The 18,324-nt window shown below is 41.1% G+C and overlaps 2 protein-coding genes across 2 annotated transcripts; both read right to left on the reverse strand.

The window, feature by feature from the left end:
- Positions 1-98: 98 nt before the first annotated feature.
- mterf4 (mitochondrial transcription termination factor 4) lies at positions 99-3,942 on the reverse strand. The gene is made up of 4 exons (XM_035169542.2): positions 3,843-3,942; positions 3,071-3,518; positions 1,536-1,720; positions 99-590 (listed from the first exon to the last, which is right to left on the reverse strand). Exons 1-4 carry the CDS (start codon positions 3,867-3,869, stop codon positions 195-197), a joined length of 1,056 nt encoding a protein of 351 aa, XP_035025433.2. The 5' UTR covers positions 3,870-3,942; the 3' UTR covers positions 99-194.
- A 325-nt stretch (positions 3,943-4,267) lies between these two features.
- Positions 4,268-15,267, reverse strand: pask (PAS domain containing serine/threonine kinase). The gene is made up of 21 exons (XM_035169539.2): positions 14,900-15,267; positions 14,563-14,778; positions 13,992-14,221; positions 13,694-13,864; positions 13,464-13,598; positions 13,117-13,251; positions 12,674-12,911; positions 11,715-11,896; positions 11,502-11,625; positions 11,124-11,295; positions 9,657-9,892; positions 8,747-8,876; positions 7,605-8,191; positions 7,376-7,503; positions 7,119-7,271; positions 6,893-7,018; positions 6,652-6,786; positions 6,358-6,557; positions 5,927-6,060; positions 5,674-5,823; positions 4,268-5,038 (listed from the first exon to the last, which is right to left on the reverse strand). The coding sequence occupies exons 2-21, from the start codon at positions 14,753-14,755 to the stop codon at positions 4,869-4,871; spliced, it is 3,729 nt and encodes a 1,242-aa protein (XP_035025430.2). The 5' UTR covers positions 14,756-14,778; positions 14,900-15,267; the 3' UTR covers positions 4,268-4,868.
- Positions 15,268-18,324: the final 3,057 nt, after the last annotated feature.

Consider the following 18,324-nt stretch of genomic DNA (forward strand, 5'->3'; position numbering starts at 1 on the left):
CTGTTTTAGATAAGAATATTCTGTTTTAGATAAGAATGTTCTGTTTTAGATAAGAATATTCTAAGCACCTAATAATAAACCTGACCCCGAGAAACAGCTGAGAGTAAACATTTTATTGTTTCATTTGCCATTAGATGTCAATTTGTCTTATCACTCCATTTCCTCTTTAAATTATTGTCAGTTCCCTCATATCGTTATCTCTTTCTTGTCTTTATGTATCCACTCCTGCCTCCTGTCTCCTCCTCTTCATCTTCATCCTCCTCTTCCTCCTCAGAATCAGGGCCATCGGCGTTGATGCTGCCTTTCTCCTTTTCCTCCTCCAGCCACTCTTTTGCCACAAGTCTTTGAAAGACATCATACTCCTCCACTGACGCTTTCGCAACTGCTGTGAGGAAGGCGTTCTGGTCGACGTTGAGGATGCTGTCCAGTTTAGGGTTGATGATGATGGTCTGTCCTTTCTTGTCTGGGGTTTGGTACAGACCCCTGCGCTCCAGGAAACAGTGTCGACATCGGACCTCATCCAGGGAGTAGCGGAACAACCTGGACTTAATAATCTCCACCTGTTTGACACCCATTCGAAAGTAGACGTACTGTGGAAGGATGGATAATGAAATTAGAAACTCATATTTAGAGCTAAAAAAAACAACAACATTTCAACAAACATTTTATTTCAATATTAGTTTGTTCCAAATCTATTCTGTGGAGATCTTAAAATCATACAGTAGATGACTGAAAAGCTTTGACAACCATCAGACTTGTCAAGGTCAAATGCAGCCACCAGAGGGAGCACTACACTTTTCTAAACAGGTTTTTCGTGAGTAGTGAGCTCTTACTGGAAAATGAAAAAGAAGTTAAAGTCAGTGTGTAGAACAAATATGTAGATTTCTGTTAGCAACGTATACACTATTGTCCCAGAATGCAATGCACAAGGGTAATGAAGGAGCAGTGGATGGTGGTGAAAGGAAAGTCAAAGTGTGATTGACGTCTGTCAGCACGAGTCTGATTTCGATGTGTGTTCATTTCTTTCGTTATCCAAAACACACTGCGACACAGCTTATGTTGGGGGTTGTCTTCTCCAGCGACTGTGGCCTCTGATCTGATGTCTGCCAATAGTTTGAGGAAGTCATTAAATCTGTTTACAATGAGAACAGCATTTTAACCTGGAAACTGTGTCCTGCCCTTAGATGGTAGTTCAGTTTAATTGTGTTGAACTTAATTTGACTCAAGACAACAACTAATACCTTTTCATGATCATACATTCATCCCTCATCAAAAGTTCACAACACAAAGTTATATCTTCACCTGTTTTTTGTCTGCAACAAAAATAAGGACTCCTCGTATGTTATTAATTTTATAAATGATAAAAAATAAATGTAAAAAATCAGAAGATCAATCTCAAATAACTCTTGTAATTAATTATTTAAAATAAATTATGAGAATTATTGGATATTCTTCTTCTGATGAACGCATTTATTTATAATAACTTTTTGCCTCAGCACTGTCTCATTCCTTTCTTGTTTGCTTTGTTAGCTCACCTGAAACAAGAACTCCACCTGAGCCAGATCCTCCAGGACGATGGCCGGACTTTCTCTGAGGATGTCTGTGACCTGCGGGGCAGTAAACAGACACTTCTCTCTGAGAAGCACCACCACATGTTTTACTGTCTTCACGGGCACAGTCAGGATCTGGGGGTAATGGGCCACCACGCGCTGAAGACTGCCTATGGGGAGACGGTTAAATGTTTAAGGAACAAACAACATACTAAAGCAACACTATGCTAATTTTACCTTAAAATAGCAGCTTCAAAATGAGGTTGGAATAAGGAGAATGGGGCTGATCGCACTCCTCACCCTGAACGTCTGTTCTTGCTCACTTTGGTGAGCAGGTACAATCTCTTGTGAGAAGTACGTAACGGACTGATAGCCGCAGTTTCAACTGTCAGAATCAGGGCCAGCAAGTTCATGGGTAATGCTGAACTGTAGATCAGTTAAAGAGACTTAGAAAGTAATTAAAATCCTGCATTCATCTCCAATATTCAGCAAGGAAACTTAAAATATCACAAATTCTTAACAGAGTTTTGGTACGTCAGCTGGGGATCATGAGTAATATCCACTGGTGGGACCAGGCAGTCAGAGCTCCACTCAACACATTGACAGACTTAGTTTTTCTCTTCACAGACACGGACCCCAACAGCATTAATCCCTGTGCGTGGCTGCAGAGGGCGCTGTTGTTCAGTAAAGTCACACAGTGTTCCTTTAAAATGTTCTGGGCATGAACTGCTTCCACCTAAAGGTTTAGTTTGTAGAATTTAGAGCTGAATACCCTTCACCTCCCTCTCCCCTTCCAAACATGAAAGAGAACCTAATGGCAGCCTTAAATTGTCATAAAAACTCAAAAGGCGTTTTGTTTGTCCAGTCTGGGCTACTGTAAAAAGTGTTAAGTGTCCACAAGAGTCCACAAAACACTTTTAGCGTTTCAGGGGTAAACAGCGTTGTGGCCGAATCCAATACAAACTGAAAAGAAATTACAGCATGAGTGTATTATTGATTAGGTGCAAAAGTAGATGATTATGGTTAATGAAAGTATAGATTAATGCTGCAACAGTAAAGTGTGCCTTGTTCCCAGATGGACAGCACGTGGAGAGTGATGGGTCAGATGAGGAGATGGAGACACAGAAAGAGGGAAACATTATGCCGCAGCCCAGAGCAAGAGTGCAGGGACAACTTGTTTAAACAGCTGATATCTCTCCCTTGTTTTGTTTTTGTTATGTCTAGAGTCTCAGATCAATACAGCCCTCCAGCAGCAGCAACAACAACAGTGACAGCAGAAACCTCTCCAGCCACCCCCCTCAACAGCAACTTGTAGCTGTACGTTCTGTCGGCATGTGCCCCTTTTGAAATTTGAGCACCTGCCCCTCTAAAGGTCTCTGCACGGCCCTGGACACATGGATGACACCACAGAACGCTGTTTACCCCCGAAACTCCAAAAGTGGTGAGTAGATGATGAGTGAATATCAATTTTTCGGTGAGCTATCCCTTTAAAGGATGAACTGTGAAGAAGATGATCTCACCTTCGACTAGACCCAGTTTCCTCAGGTTGCCCACGCGCTGCTGAAGCTGCGACTCCTTGACGCTGCACACCTCAGGACATTTGTGCAGCAGCTTCAGGACGCTGGAGGGATTGAGCCCCAGGGCGAGCAGCGCTGTGAGGGCGGACAGCGCGTGTCCGGCAGCCCGTCCTCCTCTCGCTTTGGACGCAGTCTCCAGCATCTGCTCAGCCTGAGTTTCTGTGAATCCCATGTCGGCTAAAGACTGCGGTGACAGCTCCGTGACCGGCGTCTCGGACACGGGACTAACTGGGTGGTTGTGGTGCGATGACTGCAGAGGACTCCGGCTGCTGGAGGAACAGAAGAGCCCGCAGCCGGCGTGTCGAGGCTGGAGGAGGCATCTCCAGGTGAGAGGTGGGCTGAGCAGGGAGGAGGAGGAGGAGGAGGCAGCTCTCACAGTCCACCGGAAAACCTTCAGCAAAGAGAATATGGCTATAAAACTTTATCTGCAGCTATGATCGCGATTTAACTCCTTATTAAATACTCTGATCGGCACATGTGTCACAGTTTGGGCTGGAGAGCGAAGACAGAGCAGAAGTTAACAGAAGAGTTGCAACCTTAGCTTTAGCTCAAGTTAGCAAACATCAAGGTTATAATGGGCTTTAATACACTGAAGAGCAACTTTTATCTTCGCCATTACCACGTTTTTAAAATATGAGACTCCATTAACATGTAATAACACGTTATGTGTCTGAAAAGGAAATAATTAAGAACATTTTCCAGCTTTCTGGTTCACCTGCCGTGCAGCCACTGTGGTTCCCATGCTGGTCCGTCGTGTATATAGTTCCGTGCCCTCAACTGATAAGGTACAGAAAGGTTCCGCCTCGTTGATATTCTTCTCTTTTTTAGTGAGTAGTGTTTTCTTTTTTCTTTTTAAAGATTTACACTTACACCATAAAAACAGAAATGTGTCAGTGCAGTTAGACCAGACTTAAAAAATGTTTTAATCTTCAGTTAAGTAAGAGATATCATAGTTCACAAAAAAACTTCAACCTATTGCATGTACGATAAGAAAATCATTGAAATTCATTTTTTTTCACTAATGACGATACAAAGTACAATTATAGTTTACAATTTAAACACAATCTACAAACTCTATTTACCAAGTGCACACATTATTTTCTGTGTCACTTGATTAGATACAGCAACATACAAATAAAGTAATTTCAGAATCATTTAGTGTTTACTGTTATACATTTAAAATACATTTACAATGTTTGCAAGACAAATAAAAACAAAATACATTCTGGTTAGTTCTAGATAATCCATTTGATTATTAGTGTGAAAAACAAGCTTGTGGTAAAATATTTATTCAGGTACAAAAATAGATAAATATATTGTAAATATACTTACAATTTTAATTAAAACATTTTAAAACCATGGACAGAATAGACTTTGATTTTGGTGGAAACGCTGGATCCCTGTGAATCATTACGGTGATTTTGATTAAATATTCCCTAAAGCTAAAGAATAAATAAAATGATTTAAAGAAAAAAGAAAAAAAATGTTGGCGTGTTCGAGACTGTATTGCACTTTGCTAACACAATATTTCCACAAGTTCTTTTTGACAATGATGCTCATTAAAGTGTGCATTTCATGAAGGCAGGGTCTCTCCTTGTCTACAGAAGACTCAGTTCAAGACAGTAGTATTTGTCAATGTCCCTGTGCTAGAAAACAATTCCTTTTTCTTATTTCACACTTCATGTCGTCTTTGCACAGTGACAGATCAAATGTTAGACTCCCCTCCCTTTACATTCAGTCTTTAGTCGTCATGGAGGTATTTCTGGAGCTCAGTCTCCAGGGCCACCATTGACAACCTCTCTTCCTCATCTTCCTCCTCCTCATCACTAGAGAGAGTCTTGTCACCGTAATCTGGGAACAAGCCTTGTCTATTGTAAACGACAGGGCTGGACTCTTGTTGCTGTGGCGAGCCTGTTAAAAGAAAAGAGTCTGTGCATGAGCTCATCTCTGTTACTGTCATTCACAGTGACAGCACACAAGACAGCACACAAGTTCTAAAACATCTCACATTCAGGGAATGACAAAAGTGAAGCCAAATCTTCTTGATTGCCCCCTGGTGGCTGGCTGCAATACAGGTCATAAACCCAGCCTCATCCAAATTAGCAAATGGGACAAAGACCAAACAAACAAACAAACAAACAAACAAACAAATAGTGAAGTACAAGTAGAATACATTTTTCTTAAAGATGGGTTCTAACATTTTAGGTAATTAATATCACACTGATGTTTGTTCAAGAGCTAATTTTTCCAGTAAGCTATTAGTGATTTGATGAAAAGGGGGTGAAACTTCATGTTTGACAGCTGAGACTGATTAGGATTGGCTGAGCTTGTATATCGTTGGTAGCTCCAGACAACGGCTCCACAACGTGATCAATACTGCGAGGACTTTGGCTTTAAATGACGTCAAAAAGGCAAAATGGCTGCATCCATATCAGGGAGGAAGTAGTGTCATGTCGTACATTATTATATACAGTCTATGGTTTCACAGATGGAACCTCATTAGATCTGAAGTGGCCATAGTCAGCCTGGTTGTAAAGAGTACTCACAAAAGCTCTGAGTTCCAGGAAGCACCTCTTTCCAGCTGTACTCTGCCAGGGAAATGGGCTGGCTGATCCAGGGCTGCAGCAGCAGCTGGTCCAGAATCATCCTCTGAACAGGATCAGGGTGCAGCAGCCCACATAGCATGCCATTGAGATCTGAGAAAATACACAGAGAAATAAGCGATGACCCTCTGTGATTGCCAGTGATAATGTAAAAGACAAAACAATTTTCAGCCAAAGGGAAAGAATTGCTATATACCTGCAGAAAGGGGGAATGGGGGCTTGAGTTTGGCTCCAAGGATCTCACCCACATCACAGAAGGGGTTCTCACTGAAGAGCAGAGTGTAGAGCAAAACCCCCAGAGACCACATCTCCAGCTCTGGACCCTCATAGCTACAGAAATACACCAACAAGGAGATACACATTAATTAGAATAAGCTTGTGAATATGGAAAACATGCAATCAATTTATCATTTATTAAACTTTATAGTGAGAATATCCTTGAAGCTAATGTTTAGCTAAGATGAATGGTTATAAAAGTCATACAGGACTTAAAAATAGTGCTCTGCTGTCAGGTTTGATGCTTTTACCAGGACAATTATTCCTCTTTTAGCCTAAAATGTCAATAACACTAGGCTGTTCCTGTTTAGAACAAACACCACTTGTTAGTAATGAGTATTATATACTCACGGATTTCCCTGAAGCACCTCTGGGGAGCAGTACTCCAATGTGCCACAGAAATTGTAAAAGAGCTTCCCTGGAGCCATCATGGCAGCAGAACCAAAGTCTATCAGTCGAATGTGGAAACAGTGGTCGATGATGATGTTCTCATCTTTTATGTCCCTGTGAAGGATGTTCTTAGCCCTCAGGTAGAAGACAGCAGCCACCAGCTGGAACACAGAACAAGCATCCAGTTTTACAGGGAGCAAATGATAATTGTAAAAACTGTAATGTGCAATTTAAAAAATAAATCCTTGTACATACCTGTCTAAAGATGTAGCTAGCCAGGGGCTCATCTAACCTCGGCTGCATGTCAATGAATTCAAAAAGGTCCAGACCTTCTCCGTGTTTCTCCATCACCATCTGGAAGTAGCTCCCGTTCTCAAACACTTCCAGCACCTAGTGGCACACACATGCACGTCAAGCAAAGAAATATTTTACAGTTTAGAAATAAATGTTTCTGAAACTTTGTGACTTAAGTGTTTTGATGCGACAACCCAGTTACCTTGACAATATTGTGGTGCTGCACTCGTGTCAGTATGGCAATCTCTTGGCTGACTCGCCCCAGCATGGGGTCGTCTAACCAGCAGTCACTCACTATCCGGGCTTTACCGATGAACTTCACCACCACCTGTGAAATGATCATTTCATAAAGAGGCCATATCATCCCAAACCTAACTTTAAATATAAACTATCGGTATGATTCTGCATTGATAAAATTCATTTCTTACTTCTTGTCCATCACTGTGTCTTAGTGCCTTCCAGACAAAACCAAAGGCTCCTTTACCCACAGCTTTAATTGGCTGGTACTCCTCTTCAAACTGTCCGTCACAGGCTCGAGAGTGCTCCAAGTCCATGGTGGAGCGTAATGCCTCCCCAATCCTCTGGAGGGCAAAAAGGAAAGTGATGAATAACACTTTTTATATTTAGCTAAACATGAATAATGTGGCCTTCTATCTTATTTCTTAAGATCTTTTTTGCTACCAACCTCTCCGGGACTGGCTCCTGATTGGTTGTGCTGCGACATCGTCCCCTGCTGGCCAGGTCTACTCATCCAAACACAGAACATAGAGCTTCCATCAGGGAGGTCTGTCTTGCACACCTCACATTGCACATCTGCAGGGAAAAACAAAAGACTGTTTAAAGTCTATTTGCTTTATGTTGGAGTATCTGCAGATTTCTTATGAGAGAAACTAAAACAGTAAACTTGTACCGACCTACTCTTGTGCCATCTCTGTGGTAGGCACTTCCTTCAAATCGACCCTCCAGTATCTCTGTAGCGTCTGAGGAAAGCGGGTGTCCGTTAACTTTCTGTTTTTTAGGTGTAGATGTGGCAGGAGTGTCTCTCACTGACTGAATCCCACCATTCATTTGTACGGGGAACTCCGCACTCTTTCCTTTATGAATTGTAGAGAGAGCTCCCCACTGTTCCTGCTCGCATGGCTCCTTTTGTAGTTCTTCAGTTGAACCATTTCTGGCCACCACAGCAGGTTCTTTAGTCTCAGCAGGCTCTGCCTCTTGGTCAAACTGTACCTCGCAGGGAGAGGGTGTCCGCAGGAGCTCGGTTGTATCGCAGGATATCATGGAGTGTTGGTTGTCATCGCCGTATTCTCCGCCACTGATCAGCTCTATACTACTGCTCAGATTCAGATCAGCCAGAGCCCGGGTCACCAGATCACCATTACTGTTGAGGTCCAGGAAGTAGCTGGCTGAGTCCTCTAATTGTGCTGCATGAGACTCCTCTGCTTGGCCTGGGTCAGATCCACCATTACCAGCAAATGTTTCACAGAAGCCAGAGGAAGACCTGGGAAATTTAGATTTTACACAATGATTACTAGGATCAACAAACTGCAGCGCTGGATGTACAAATCTTTTCATAAATTAATTAATTTATCAAAAGGAGGTAGGGATATGTGACTTTTGGTGAAGAATGTTAAACGCCTTCTCTCCAATTTCAAACTGGCATGTCACCGTCTTTCAGGGCTGTAAATTCTTCTTATTCAGGCTTCTTTGCCCATAAAATATTAAAATGAAAAGCAGTTCAGTCCAAACTGATGTTATGGAATCACTCTGCAGTTGCTCGGCCAGGAGAGAGAAGCTTTCTTCTAATTTAAGGCATTTAACCAAATTTCCAGTCCCTTTCCATGATAAAACTTGAACTAATAAGCAATCTGTGATGGAAAATCATAGATATTAAGAAAACCAGTGTGATAACCTCTTGTCTTATAGTCTTGATTACTGACATAAAATATGAGCTGTCTTCACAATTAGATGTTAAATGTGGTAATGACATGGAAATAAAGGTGCTAAAAATGTGACAAATAAAATGTCTCTTAAATCAAAGGATTTCTCTCCTCACCTGCTCTCCAGTGAAATGACCTCATAGCTGGAGTTCTGGAGGACAGAGGTACATGATTGCTGTTTTTTTCCTTTATTAGGGGAGGTGCCAACCCCCCTGCCAACAGCATGTCCTCTCTGAGTGGGAGTGTCTAAACAAGGAAACAAAATGATGATGAATATTTTTCAGACTGCCATTTATATGCTAATCCTCACTGTGTATATGAAAACAGTACAAACAACATTAAACCTTTCCATATAGAATGTTGTGCAGATTATCTTGTTGATTTTCCTTTGAAGTTGTCTCTGTTCCCATTTGAATATATATTACACTCCTGTAGTTTAGGGTACTGTGTATAGGAGATGTTCATACCGGCATCAGAAATGCCTCCAATACAGCAGAAAATGCTGGGTCGGGCAATGGTGAGTAGACAAATCTATGTACTGATCTGACACCACGTCTTCAAAGTAAATTAGTTTCACCCCGATAAAACTGCAATTTTCTTTTACCAGGAATAATTTATTTACTGCTCCAAATCAGCAGTTGCGTTAAACTGCCACGGGCAAGTATTGTTTTTAGAGCAGCAAAGAAGAAGTGATTACCAATAGTGTAGTGTTAGCCAGGGCAAGCTAACACTAAGAATTTGGCAATATTCCAAAAAGTCCCACAAGTGTTGTAATTGGTGTTGCCAATTACAACACTAGCAATAGGCCATACAACAATGATTGCAACCATCACTGCCATGCAGGGTCAAGTAGAAAGCTACTGTTATAATACATTTATAAAATGTATAATAAACACTGGTATCGGCCAATATGCAAAGTCCAGTCGGAAAAAAATCCACAGGAAATACAAATAATCTACAAATAAATGACTTAATGGAAAATAGAAAATATAATATCTAAGTAGTACACCTGGGGATAAAATTCACCTGGGACAATCTCAATGGCAGGTTGGTTATTTTTCTGAACCCCATTGCAGAGCTGCTGTTTTGCATCGTTCTGTGATGGTTTGGGGAGAATAAGGCAGAAGGTGCCTTCTTCTTCTGGAGGTTCCACCCAGGCAAATGTCTTGAGGAGAGCCTGAGTGGTGTCTGCACTGTCCAGCTGACTCATGCAGGGAGCGACCCCGGCTGCCTCCTCCATCAGCTCTGTTGTGTCGTCGGCCCTGATGAAAGAATGGCAGGATTTAGTCAAAACACTGTATTGTGTGTGAAGTGTGGATGCACATAATTAATGTTTAAACCTCTCATCAGCCCAACATGTCAAATAAGCAGGTTTTGTTTTTGTCATTTGATGTGAAAATGTCCCTCTGGATTTATTTTTCTTGGGGGAGTCTGGATACATGCATCAGTCAATAACAATCTATTGTGACTCTCGTATGTAATGATCACCACTTATTAGCAAGGACAGAAAAATCATTCCACCTAATTCATGGGAAAGTGCAATGGCAAACAAGCAATAACATGTTGTAGGAAAAACAATTCCCATGGGCGTTGGGTTTGATGTGTTCTTCTGTCCAGGCTGTGGCATTTTACGTGTTTAGCTGTAACAGTAAATCTAATATACGAACATAACTGTTTGGAAGTGTCCGAGATTTTGTGAAACACTGTGAAATACTGTACTAAATAATTAACTAAATGACATACTTATACAATACTACACCAATGCCATGTAAGTATACATTTTTTTAAAGGTTTTTAAACCTAAAATGCTGAGACATTATCTGTCCAACAGAGGGCAAAAGAGGACATTTAATACATTATAAATCCAAAATCCCGGCTCTTCATCCCCCCGGTGTCACAGTGAATGATCTGAATGTATCATGAGGGGAAACTAGTCTGCGCACACACGCCGACAACTTAACAATTCTCTGCCTTAAAGTTTACAAAAACCTGGCCTTGAAAGAAAAGACAAGATTAAACTATAGTCAAAGCGTATTTGTAAAAGGGAAGCTGTAAGTGAACAACACTTCAACACTTACTGAGAAGCACATTAAATAACATGCAGTCTACCTTGAGCAGCTTTTGTCCACCCATTATTAGAGTAAAAACAAAACAAGCTTTAAGCCCAACACTAATTCTAATGTCTGCCTGCACATAGAGATGGGACAACAACTGATACTTTAAAACTAAGCCAAGGACAAAATTCTGAAAATACTGACAGGATTTGTTTTTCTAAATTACTGTGTGTATCAAAGGACGAGGGCAGCATAACAACCCTACAAGTCTTCTACTCTGAAGTCAAGAAAAAGGAAGCAGGCACAGTAAATACCTGGAATGGCTGAGGCAAGTAAGTCTGCAGTAACAGGTCTTATTTACTTTTGTTGAACATAAAGTCCTTGAGCACAAAATATCTAAGTGGCATATGACAACAAGCACATGTGGATGTTTACTTACATAACCACACGTGTAGAGGTGACTGCAGGCGCGGAGAGAGTTGACAACGTGCCGGCCTGTTTCTCCAGTCTGGTGTCGGTTCCAGTGAAGATCCTGCCTCTGCCTGACGAGGTTCTTCCCATGATGGCTTGATGCACTGTGGCCATATCGCCTGCCACCAGTGAGGACGGATCTAGGATTGCGAGAAAATTATAGATACTGCAAAGAAATAGTATTGCCTGACAAGACAAAGTAAAAAAAACCACAGGAATACATTTTGTGTAAAATAATTGAGTAAGGAAACTATCACTACACACAAAGAGAACACTAAAGACTAATCACAGAAAGTAGATAATGAAACATGCTTTGTATACATCACAGATGGATTCAAATGCTCACCAGATTTTCCTGATATTTTGGATGAGGCTGCACTTTTACAAGCCTCTGCCTCAGAATTGGAGAATGGACAGGTCTTTGTGCCAGACATCCATCCGTAGAAACCAGGCATCAGGAAAGTGACACTCTGTTGGAGACAAAGCAGCAATAACAGAAGTGAGGGTCGTTCCAAATCTCAATTCAAACGGTATTATTCCACTGATCATGTTGGCTGACCTTTCCCAGCAACTCGTCCCTGCTGTAGCCAAACAAACTGAGGGCCAGGTGGTCGTGAATGCTGCAGATGGAGCCATCAGGACGGAGCAGGAGGAGACCGCTCAGAGGAGCAAACACCCAGACGGTTCCAGAGTACTCCAGCGCAGGGCTTGGGGAGAGGACCCTGGCGTCCATTTGGACTCCTTTGAGAAACCAGACGCATGTTGAAAATGCATAAAATCACAGTATTTGGTGAATAGGGTGTTCGAGGTACACACTAGAGCTCGACCAATATCTTGGTCGGCCAATAATATTGACGGATATGAGCCTTTCACAAACTTATCGTATCAGTGTTTATGTTTGTTGACATGCACCAATATGAAAACTTTTTACAGAATAAATAAAATGCAGAAAAGATGAGCACTTATGTTTACATAAAAAAATTGTATCTTCTTAATTAATGTTTGATATATTTGGTTGTGTCTGTGTCTTATTTTTATTTTAAATCATTTATAATAGAGTTTATGGTTAAACTGTAAAATATTAGGCCTCAATTACATTTCTTTGTGCTGCCATACAGTGATTGTTTTTCATATTGAAACCATATAGTATATATATATATATATATATAAACAGTTGTGTGTAAAATTTATACATCTTAAAGTTGATATGTTCTTTGTTATATGTTGACATTGTTTGCGCAGCATTTAGAAAAACTATTTTAACTTTGATCATTCTAAGCCACGATTGTCAGTTTATTCAGATTTTGATTATTTTTCCAACTAGATTTAACTGTTTAATCTATTCTCTGCATGTTTTTTCTGCACGTCTGGAGTCTCCCTCTGCAAGATGTTTGGGCAGGATAACACTGACAGTGGATTATGCTCCAGTTTGCTCAAAATAATATTGAATGTTTTTAATCCCTCTGAGATTTAGCTATAGGTGACAGCTTAGTTTTAGCATCAAACTAAACAACTCACCAGAAGATGGGTCTTTTCCATGTGAGTGTGAGGCTTCTGTCTTACACACAGGGGAGGTGAGAGGGGAGCAAGGCTGCTTGTCTTGTACGGCAGAGCTTTCAAGGCTATCTGATGGGCAGGTGAAACCAGTTTTGTTGTTTTGGGGTTTTCCACATAGGACAGCCCCCTGAATTTTGATACACAGCGGGACTAATGCACCCCCTCTGCTTTTACCGTACCGTCTCTGAACCCTTAGCATCTAAAAGAGAGGGAAGAAAAAGCAATGTCTAAGATGACAGACTTAAAGAAGTACCTAGGCTTAAAACGTAGGGATATAAATTCTTTTCTGCGTGTTCCTGAACCGACTAAGAAGCACTCTGGTAAACAGAAACTTAAAAGCAAAGCTTAAGAAAGGGAGCGCTCCTCTGCTGAGTGGGACAATTTTGGTTTCAAAGTGTGCTTACTTTGGGTAATGCATGAGTGTGCAGGGGGATTTGTAAAAAGGGGATTAGCTCCTTCACAGACACCCCTTTTAACTCGTCAGGATGGTGGTATCCTAGGAGATGTGCGAATGCCAAGTCACAGGTTAGGACACTGCCCTAGAAATGACAGAGAAGTGTAAGAAACAATTGTATTAATAGGTTAGAACATTTAAATATTTTACCCAGTTGGAAATACTTCAACGTACCAAAACAGTAATACCACAGAGTTTGTAAAAACATTTTTAATGAGCAGAAAAGCTCATTAGAAATGTTTCCAAAAACCTGAGATAACTGACACAACTAATGCTACTAACTAATGATGTACTTACATCTTGTGAAAAGGAGAGAAAGGCTGAGAACCGCTCTACGCTTTCCATCATGACAAGCCATGGCTCTTCAATAGGTGACGGTTTGTGAAAGCACACTGACACCGGCATCTCTCCAGATTCCGTCACAACATCCACCTACAGAAACAATATTTAAACACACAAAACACACACACATACACATACTTGTAGTGGTTGTGTAACAATATTTGACTAAATAGTAACTTTCATACCACTTTTCCAAAAACAGCTGCAACAGTTCCATCCTCCAGCAGATAATCTTCTTCCAATGCTTGTTCCAAGACCTGACTGGTTTTCTTTAAGAAACCGTCCAGCTTTTTTCCAATCAGCTCATTGGTGGTGCACTCAAACAGTTTGCAGGCCTGTTCGTTCACTGACAAAATCTGAAAAAGATTTAATAAAACGTGTTTTTACAGGGTATGTTGTAGTTGAGGTACAGTTTGACCAATTCCACTGAGCTACCTTTGCTCACATTTAATTCACACACACACACATGAACACATAAATTACCTCTCTGGTTTTATGGTTGACAGTAAGAAGGACTTTGTTTGGGTTCAGGACAGATGGCGATTCTGTCAGGCCAAAGTTTCCAGAGTTTAGTTGACAGAACAGGCTTTCTTCTGTCTCTGACATAGTGGACGGGTGTGGCGGGCAGACAGCAGAATCTTGGGGGTTAGGGTGTAAACTAGAGATTTGGTGGTTTCTTGTTGCGACTGAACCGCAAAGATCCAAACGTCCCCCTGTAAAAAAAAAAAAAAAAGTTTTTTGTTAGCTGGATTATGCAAAAATTACACAACAAATTTTGTGAAGGGTGGGGCATGACTCAAGGAAGAACACATTACATGTAAGTGCAAATCCGGATCAGAATTGTTTTCACTCTCTTTAACATTGCAGATCTGGTGAATTTAATTGTGGTTTCATAAGGGTACTGTTGAGCCTTGGTGGAAATCTATGCCCTAATCAGTGCCATTCTAGTTTTTATATTAGTTTTTATAAAAGCTTTAAATAGCTTGTTTTGTCCAAATTCAAATATAGCCAGTTCTTAATTCTTATGGTCCTGTATGTGCCAAGTTAAACTCACCTGTCAACGAACCAGGATAATAACGACGTTGCAGAGCTAACAGTTTCTGCCTGTACAGAGGTGTCCGGGTGTGTGGGAAGGACTTGTTGAGGTCGAAGTCATCTTCCAGGAGATCAGAGGAGAGGTCGGGCACCACACAGATGGTGTCTCCTTTAAGTCTGACCCCGAGACGAGCCTCAGTCGACAGCGACATTGTTGTTGGGTATCCAGCTAGAACTGACGAGAGGGAGACAGAGAAAGTGTGATAGCAGCGTTGTAACGACGGTGTAAAGATGAACCCAAACACAGACTCAATAAATGACAGACACTGTTGATAACTCGGACAGCAGCGTCTCACCTCTAGTCGCAGAAAGGCACCGTGACACTTCAGCTTCCGGGCTGTTCCGCACAGATACGAGTCGCAGCAGTTTCAGTTGACGATAGTTGACAAGGTAACGCTGCCTCTTCCTGGCTACCTGGCTAGCTAACCATCTGCTAGCTCCACTGCTAACGTTGCTACAAACAAAAACTCCACCGCCGCGCTCTGATCAGACGGTTCACCGCTACGATTTTAAACAGAGTCGACGTTACCGTAAAGTCTGCACAGCGTCGACACCGCCTCCAGTGCGTCGGTTTGGGACAGACGCAGGTTTTAACGCGGTTATTCCCACTTAGTTCAATCCGTGTTTTTGTAAATCGCGGGTTTCGAGCGCCAGTCGAGCGGAAGAGTCGACGAAGGCGTCTGTAGCCAATCAAATGTCCCGCTGCCACACAGGGAAAGCTCATTGGGTTATTCACCGGAAACGCCCGCCTTTGTTTCCGTGGACACTGTTTCCGTGGAAACAGAGTCAGAGCAGCAAATAGGATCCAATCAGATAAACGAGGAAAAGAAAGCGTTTGATTTAATAATTTCATGATTGAATTGAATTTGTTCTTGGAGACATTAACCCTTTACCAAAAACAAAAAAGTGACAAGCACAATTATTTTCTGTGACCCTGGGTAAAAGTTATTGGCCTATTATTATGTATCATTATTGGATATTTCATCTATTTATTCCTTTTTGATAATTATTTAACTTGTTTGTTATTTTTTATGTGACTGGTATGTAATTCAAATTGACTGATATTTAATTTGAGTGATCTTGCATTGCAAAACTTGTCATGGCTTCATATGTGCTGTACACTGGCAAATAACTGAACTGGAATAATAAGAAAAAAAAGAGTTGATTCACAGTTTCCTCTCGTCTGTTCGGTTGGAGAGAGAGAGAGAGAGAGAGAGAGAGAGAGAGAGAGAGAGAGAGAGAGAGAGAGAGAGAGACCGTTATTGCTGCTGAACTGCTCACAGTTATCTTAGGTTTACAGTTAAACTATTTGCCTTCATTGCTTTGGATCATCATGCTACTTTCAAAACTCAAACTATCTCATCCTACTCACCCTGACATAAGCCCTCATGGGTGGAGCCTGGGCACCTGGTGGATAATAGCCATCTGGTGGGTATCTATCCCGGGCAGTGGGCTCCTGGTGGTAAAGTGAACCTGCCTGTCCAGCTGATGGCGGAGGAACATCGTGAGGGGCAGGACTCATCCTGATCAGGTTATCCCTCTGCGATGGGTAAGGCTGTGGGGGAGGTGGTGGACCGGGGTAGTGACCATGGCGACCACGATCATACTGTGGAGGGTGAGGGTAGGAGAAGTTTTGGCCAGAGTGAGGGGCCTGATAGGGGCGCTCTGGAGGGCCATAGCCAGGGTAGGGGTCCTGGTAAGGAGGTCCTAAGAGAGGCAAAACTTCCCTCATCAGTCACCATAGCAACCAGATGCGACCATTTGAATTTGAATCTGAATTTGATTGGCAGTGACAGCTGTTGACTTTTTGACTTTGCCTTAAATACTGTAGTTAGAGTTAGCATCACGCTATCACGTATCACTCATTCATTTAAATAGCAACATTAAATGACAAGAATACCACAGGAATCAATATAAGCAGCAGAAAACACAAGACAAGCCGTCAACAATATTCCCACATTTGTCATGAAAGCAACCACCCTCTTGAAAACCAGTTGGTGCAACTCAAGGGGTTTATCCCATTTGAATAAATACATTTCACAACAACCAGCACAGAAACCAGCACATTATCAACATTTAACAGCAGCAGGTAACAGCAGCAGCTTCATATTATTACATTATTATTATTACATTTCATTTAGCTGACGCTTTTATCCAAAGCGACTTACAATAAGTGCATTCAACCATGAGGGTACAAACCCAGAACAACAAGAATTGAGAAAGTACAATTTCTTCAACAAAGCAAAACTACAAAGTGCTATAAGTAAGTGCCATTTAAGTGCTACTAAATTGTTAGTTTGAAAATGTTTTTCTCATATTTTACAGTAGCATCATTTCAAACTTGAATTATGAGCCTGAATTGTAGAGGTTAGCATGATGGATAAATACAGAGTTCAAGAGAGTGAGACATGACTTACCTCACACAAGGTCAGAGTGCAATAAGAAACTTTCTTCAACTTTAATAGCATTAAAGGCAGAGTCAAAAAGACAACAGCCAATCAGATGTCTCCTGTGGAAGGTCTCCAATCAGATTGGTCCTGTTGTCCCAGCCCCAGTGGAATTATGATGGAATTACTCTGTCAATCAAAATCAGCTTCAAAGTCAAATCTTAGCATCTGGTTGCTATGGTGATGAAAACACCAACTGATGAAGGAAGTTTTCACAATCATTTATTTTAGTAAACACTTTTTGTTTTACTCTAACTCATGAATATATTTTCATGACTACATTTGATTTACATTTAAAATAATAATAATATTTTATGAATAATGTTATTTAATACTATTTAAATTATATGTTTAAAACTCTTTAAAACACTTGAAGTTGCCTTTTTCTGTGTGTGTAAAATAATCATTTTTAGTCCTTAGTACCACAATTTGCCAGTTAACCCCTCACATAGTGTTTGGGTCAAATATGACCCTTTGTGACATTTGACAGCAGTAAAAATACCCTAAATGTCCTTTTTTTGCCTGACATTTGATGACTTTTCCTATAGTCACACCATATACACAAAAATGAAAATATTTTAAAATAGTATACTTTCTTACAGGTAGCGGGACAAATAATAATATGTAATTGCCTAGTGGTGTGTGCAATATAATGCACACAATAATAATCTTGCAGAATAATAATATGTGTGATGCACCACTAGGCACAGATAATAATCAAAATATAAACGAGGAATAATAATATGTGTAATGCATTGCCTAGTGGTGTGTGAAAACATGACACACGCACAGATTTTCCTGAAACCACTGCCACAGATTTCTCTCCTGACACCTGCAGCTGTTTCCAGTTGTTTGTCAGATTGAAGTCCATCCAGAAAGATGAGCAGTTTGATTCTATTACCTCTTGTCATTCCATCGTAGTGATTGTAGCTCCACTTATCCATTTGTTTCAAAAGGGTTGCACCAAATCTTTGTATCATTAGTAAAAACTGCTCCTGCAGCTGCTCCACCTGCTCCTTCAGAGACGAGGTTCCATCTTTGAAAGCCTTAATCTCACCCACCTCTTCCTGTTGCTTTTTTCAAAGTGCACCTCTAGACTTTTTTGTTTGTCTGGTCATGATACACCTGTGTATCGATTTTTGTGAAGATCGGTCAATGTGAACACGTTCCAGGGGGCGCGGGGGGCGCTGTTGAGCCATTTTGCCACGCCCATTTAAAATTACTCCAGAATACGTAAATTTTCTCCACTTTCTAATTTTCTGCAAACTTTGGTA

The sequence above is a fragment of the Hippoglossus stenolepis genome, chromosome 11 (assembly GCF_022539355.2).
Source record: "Hippoglossus stenolepis isolate QCI-W04-F060 chromosome 11, HSTE1.2, whole genome shotgun sequence".
In the NCBI taxonomy this organism is placed as follows: domain Eukaryota; kingdom Metazoa; phylum Chordata; class Actinopteri; order Pleuronectiformes; family Pleuronectidae; genus Hippoglossus; species Hippoglossus stenolepis.

Bases quoted from the DNA above. Each gene is read 5' to 3' on its own strand.
- pask (XM_035169539.2), bottom strand. From the start codon at position 14,755: ATGTCGCTGTCGACTGAGGCTCGTCTCGGGGTCAGACTTAAAGGAGAC. The intron at 7,504-7,604 runs GTCGGTACAAGT...TTTTCCCTGCAG, and splicing joins CAGAGATGGCACAAGAGTAG to ATGTGCAATGTGAGGTGTGC. The intron at 7,272-7,375 runs GTTGGTAGCAAA...TTTGCCCTCCAG, and splicing joins CAGGAGCCAGTCCCGGAGAG to AGGATTGGGGAGGCATTACG.
- mterf4 (XM_035169542.2), bottom strand. From the start codon at position 3,869: ATGGGAACCACAGTGGCTGCACGGCAG. The intron at 3,519-3,842 runs GTGAACCAGAAA...TCTTTGCTGAAG, and splicing joins CCACAGTGGCTGCACGGCAG to GTTTTCCGGTGGACTGTGAG. The intron at 591-1,535 runs GTGAGCTAACAA...ATCCTTCCACAG, and splicing joins AGGTGGAGTTCTTGTTTCAG to TACGTCTACTTTCGAATGGG.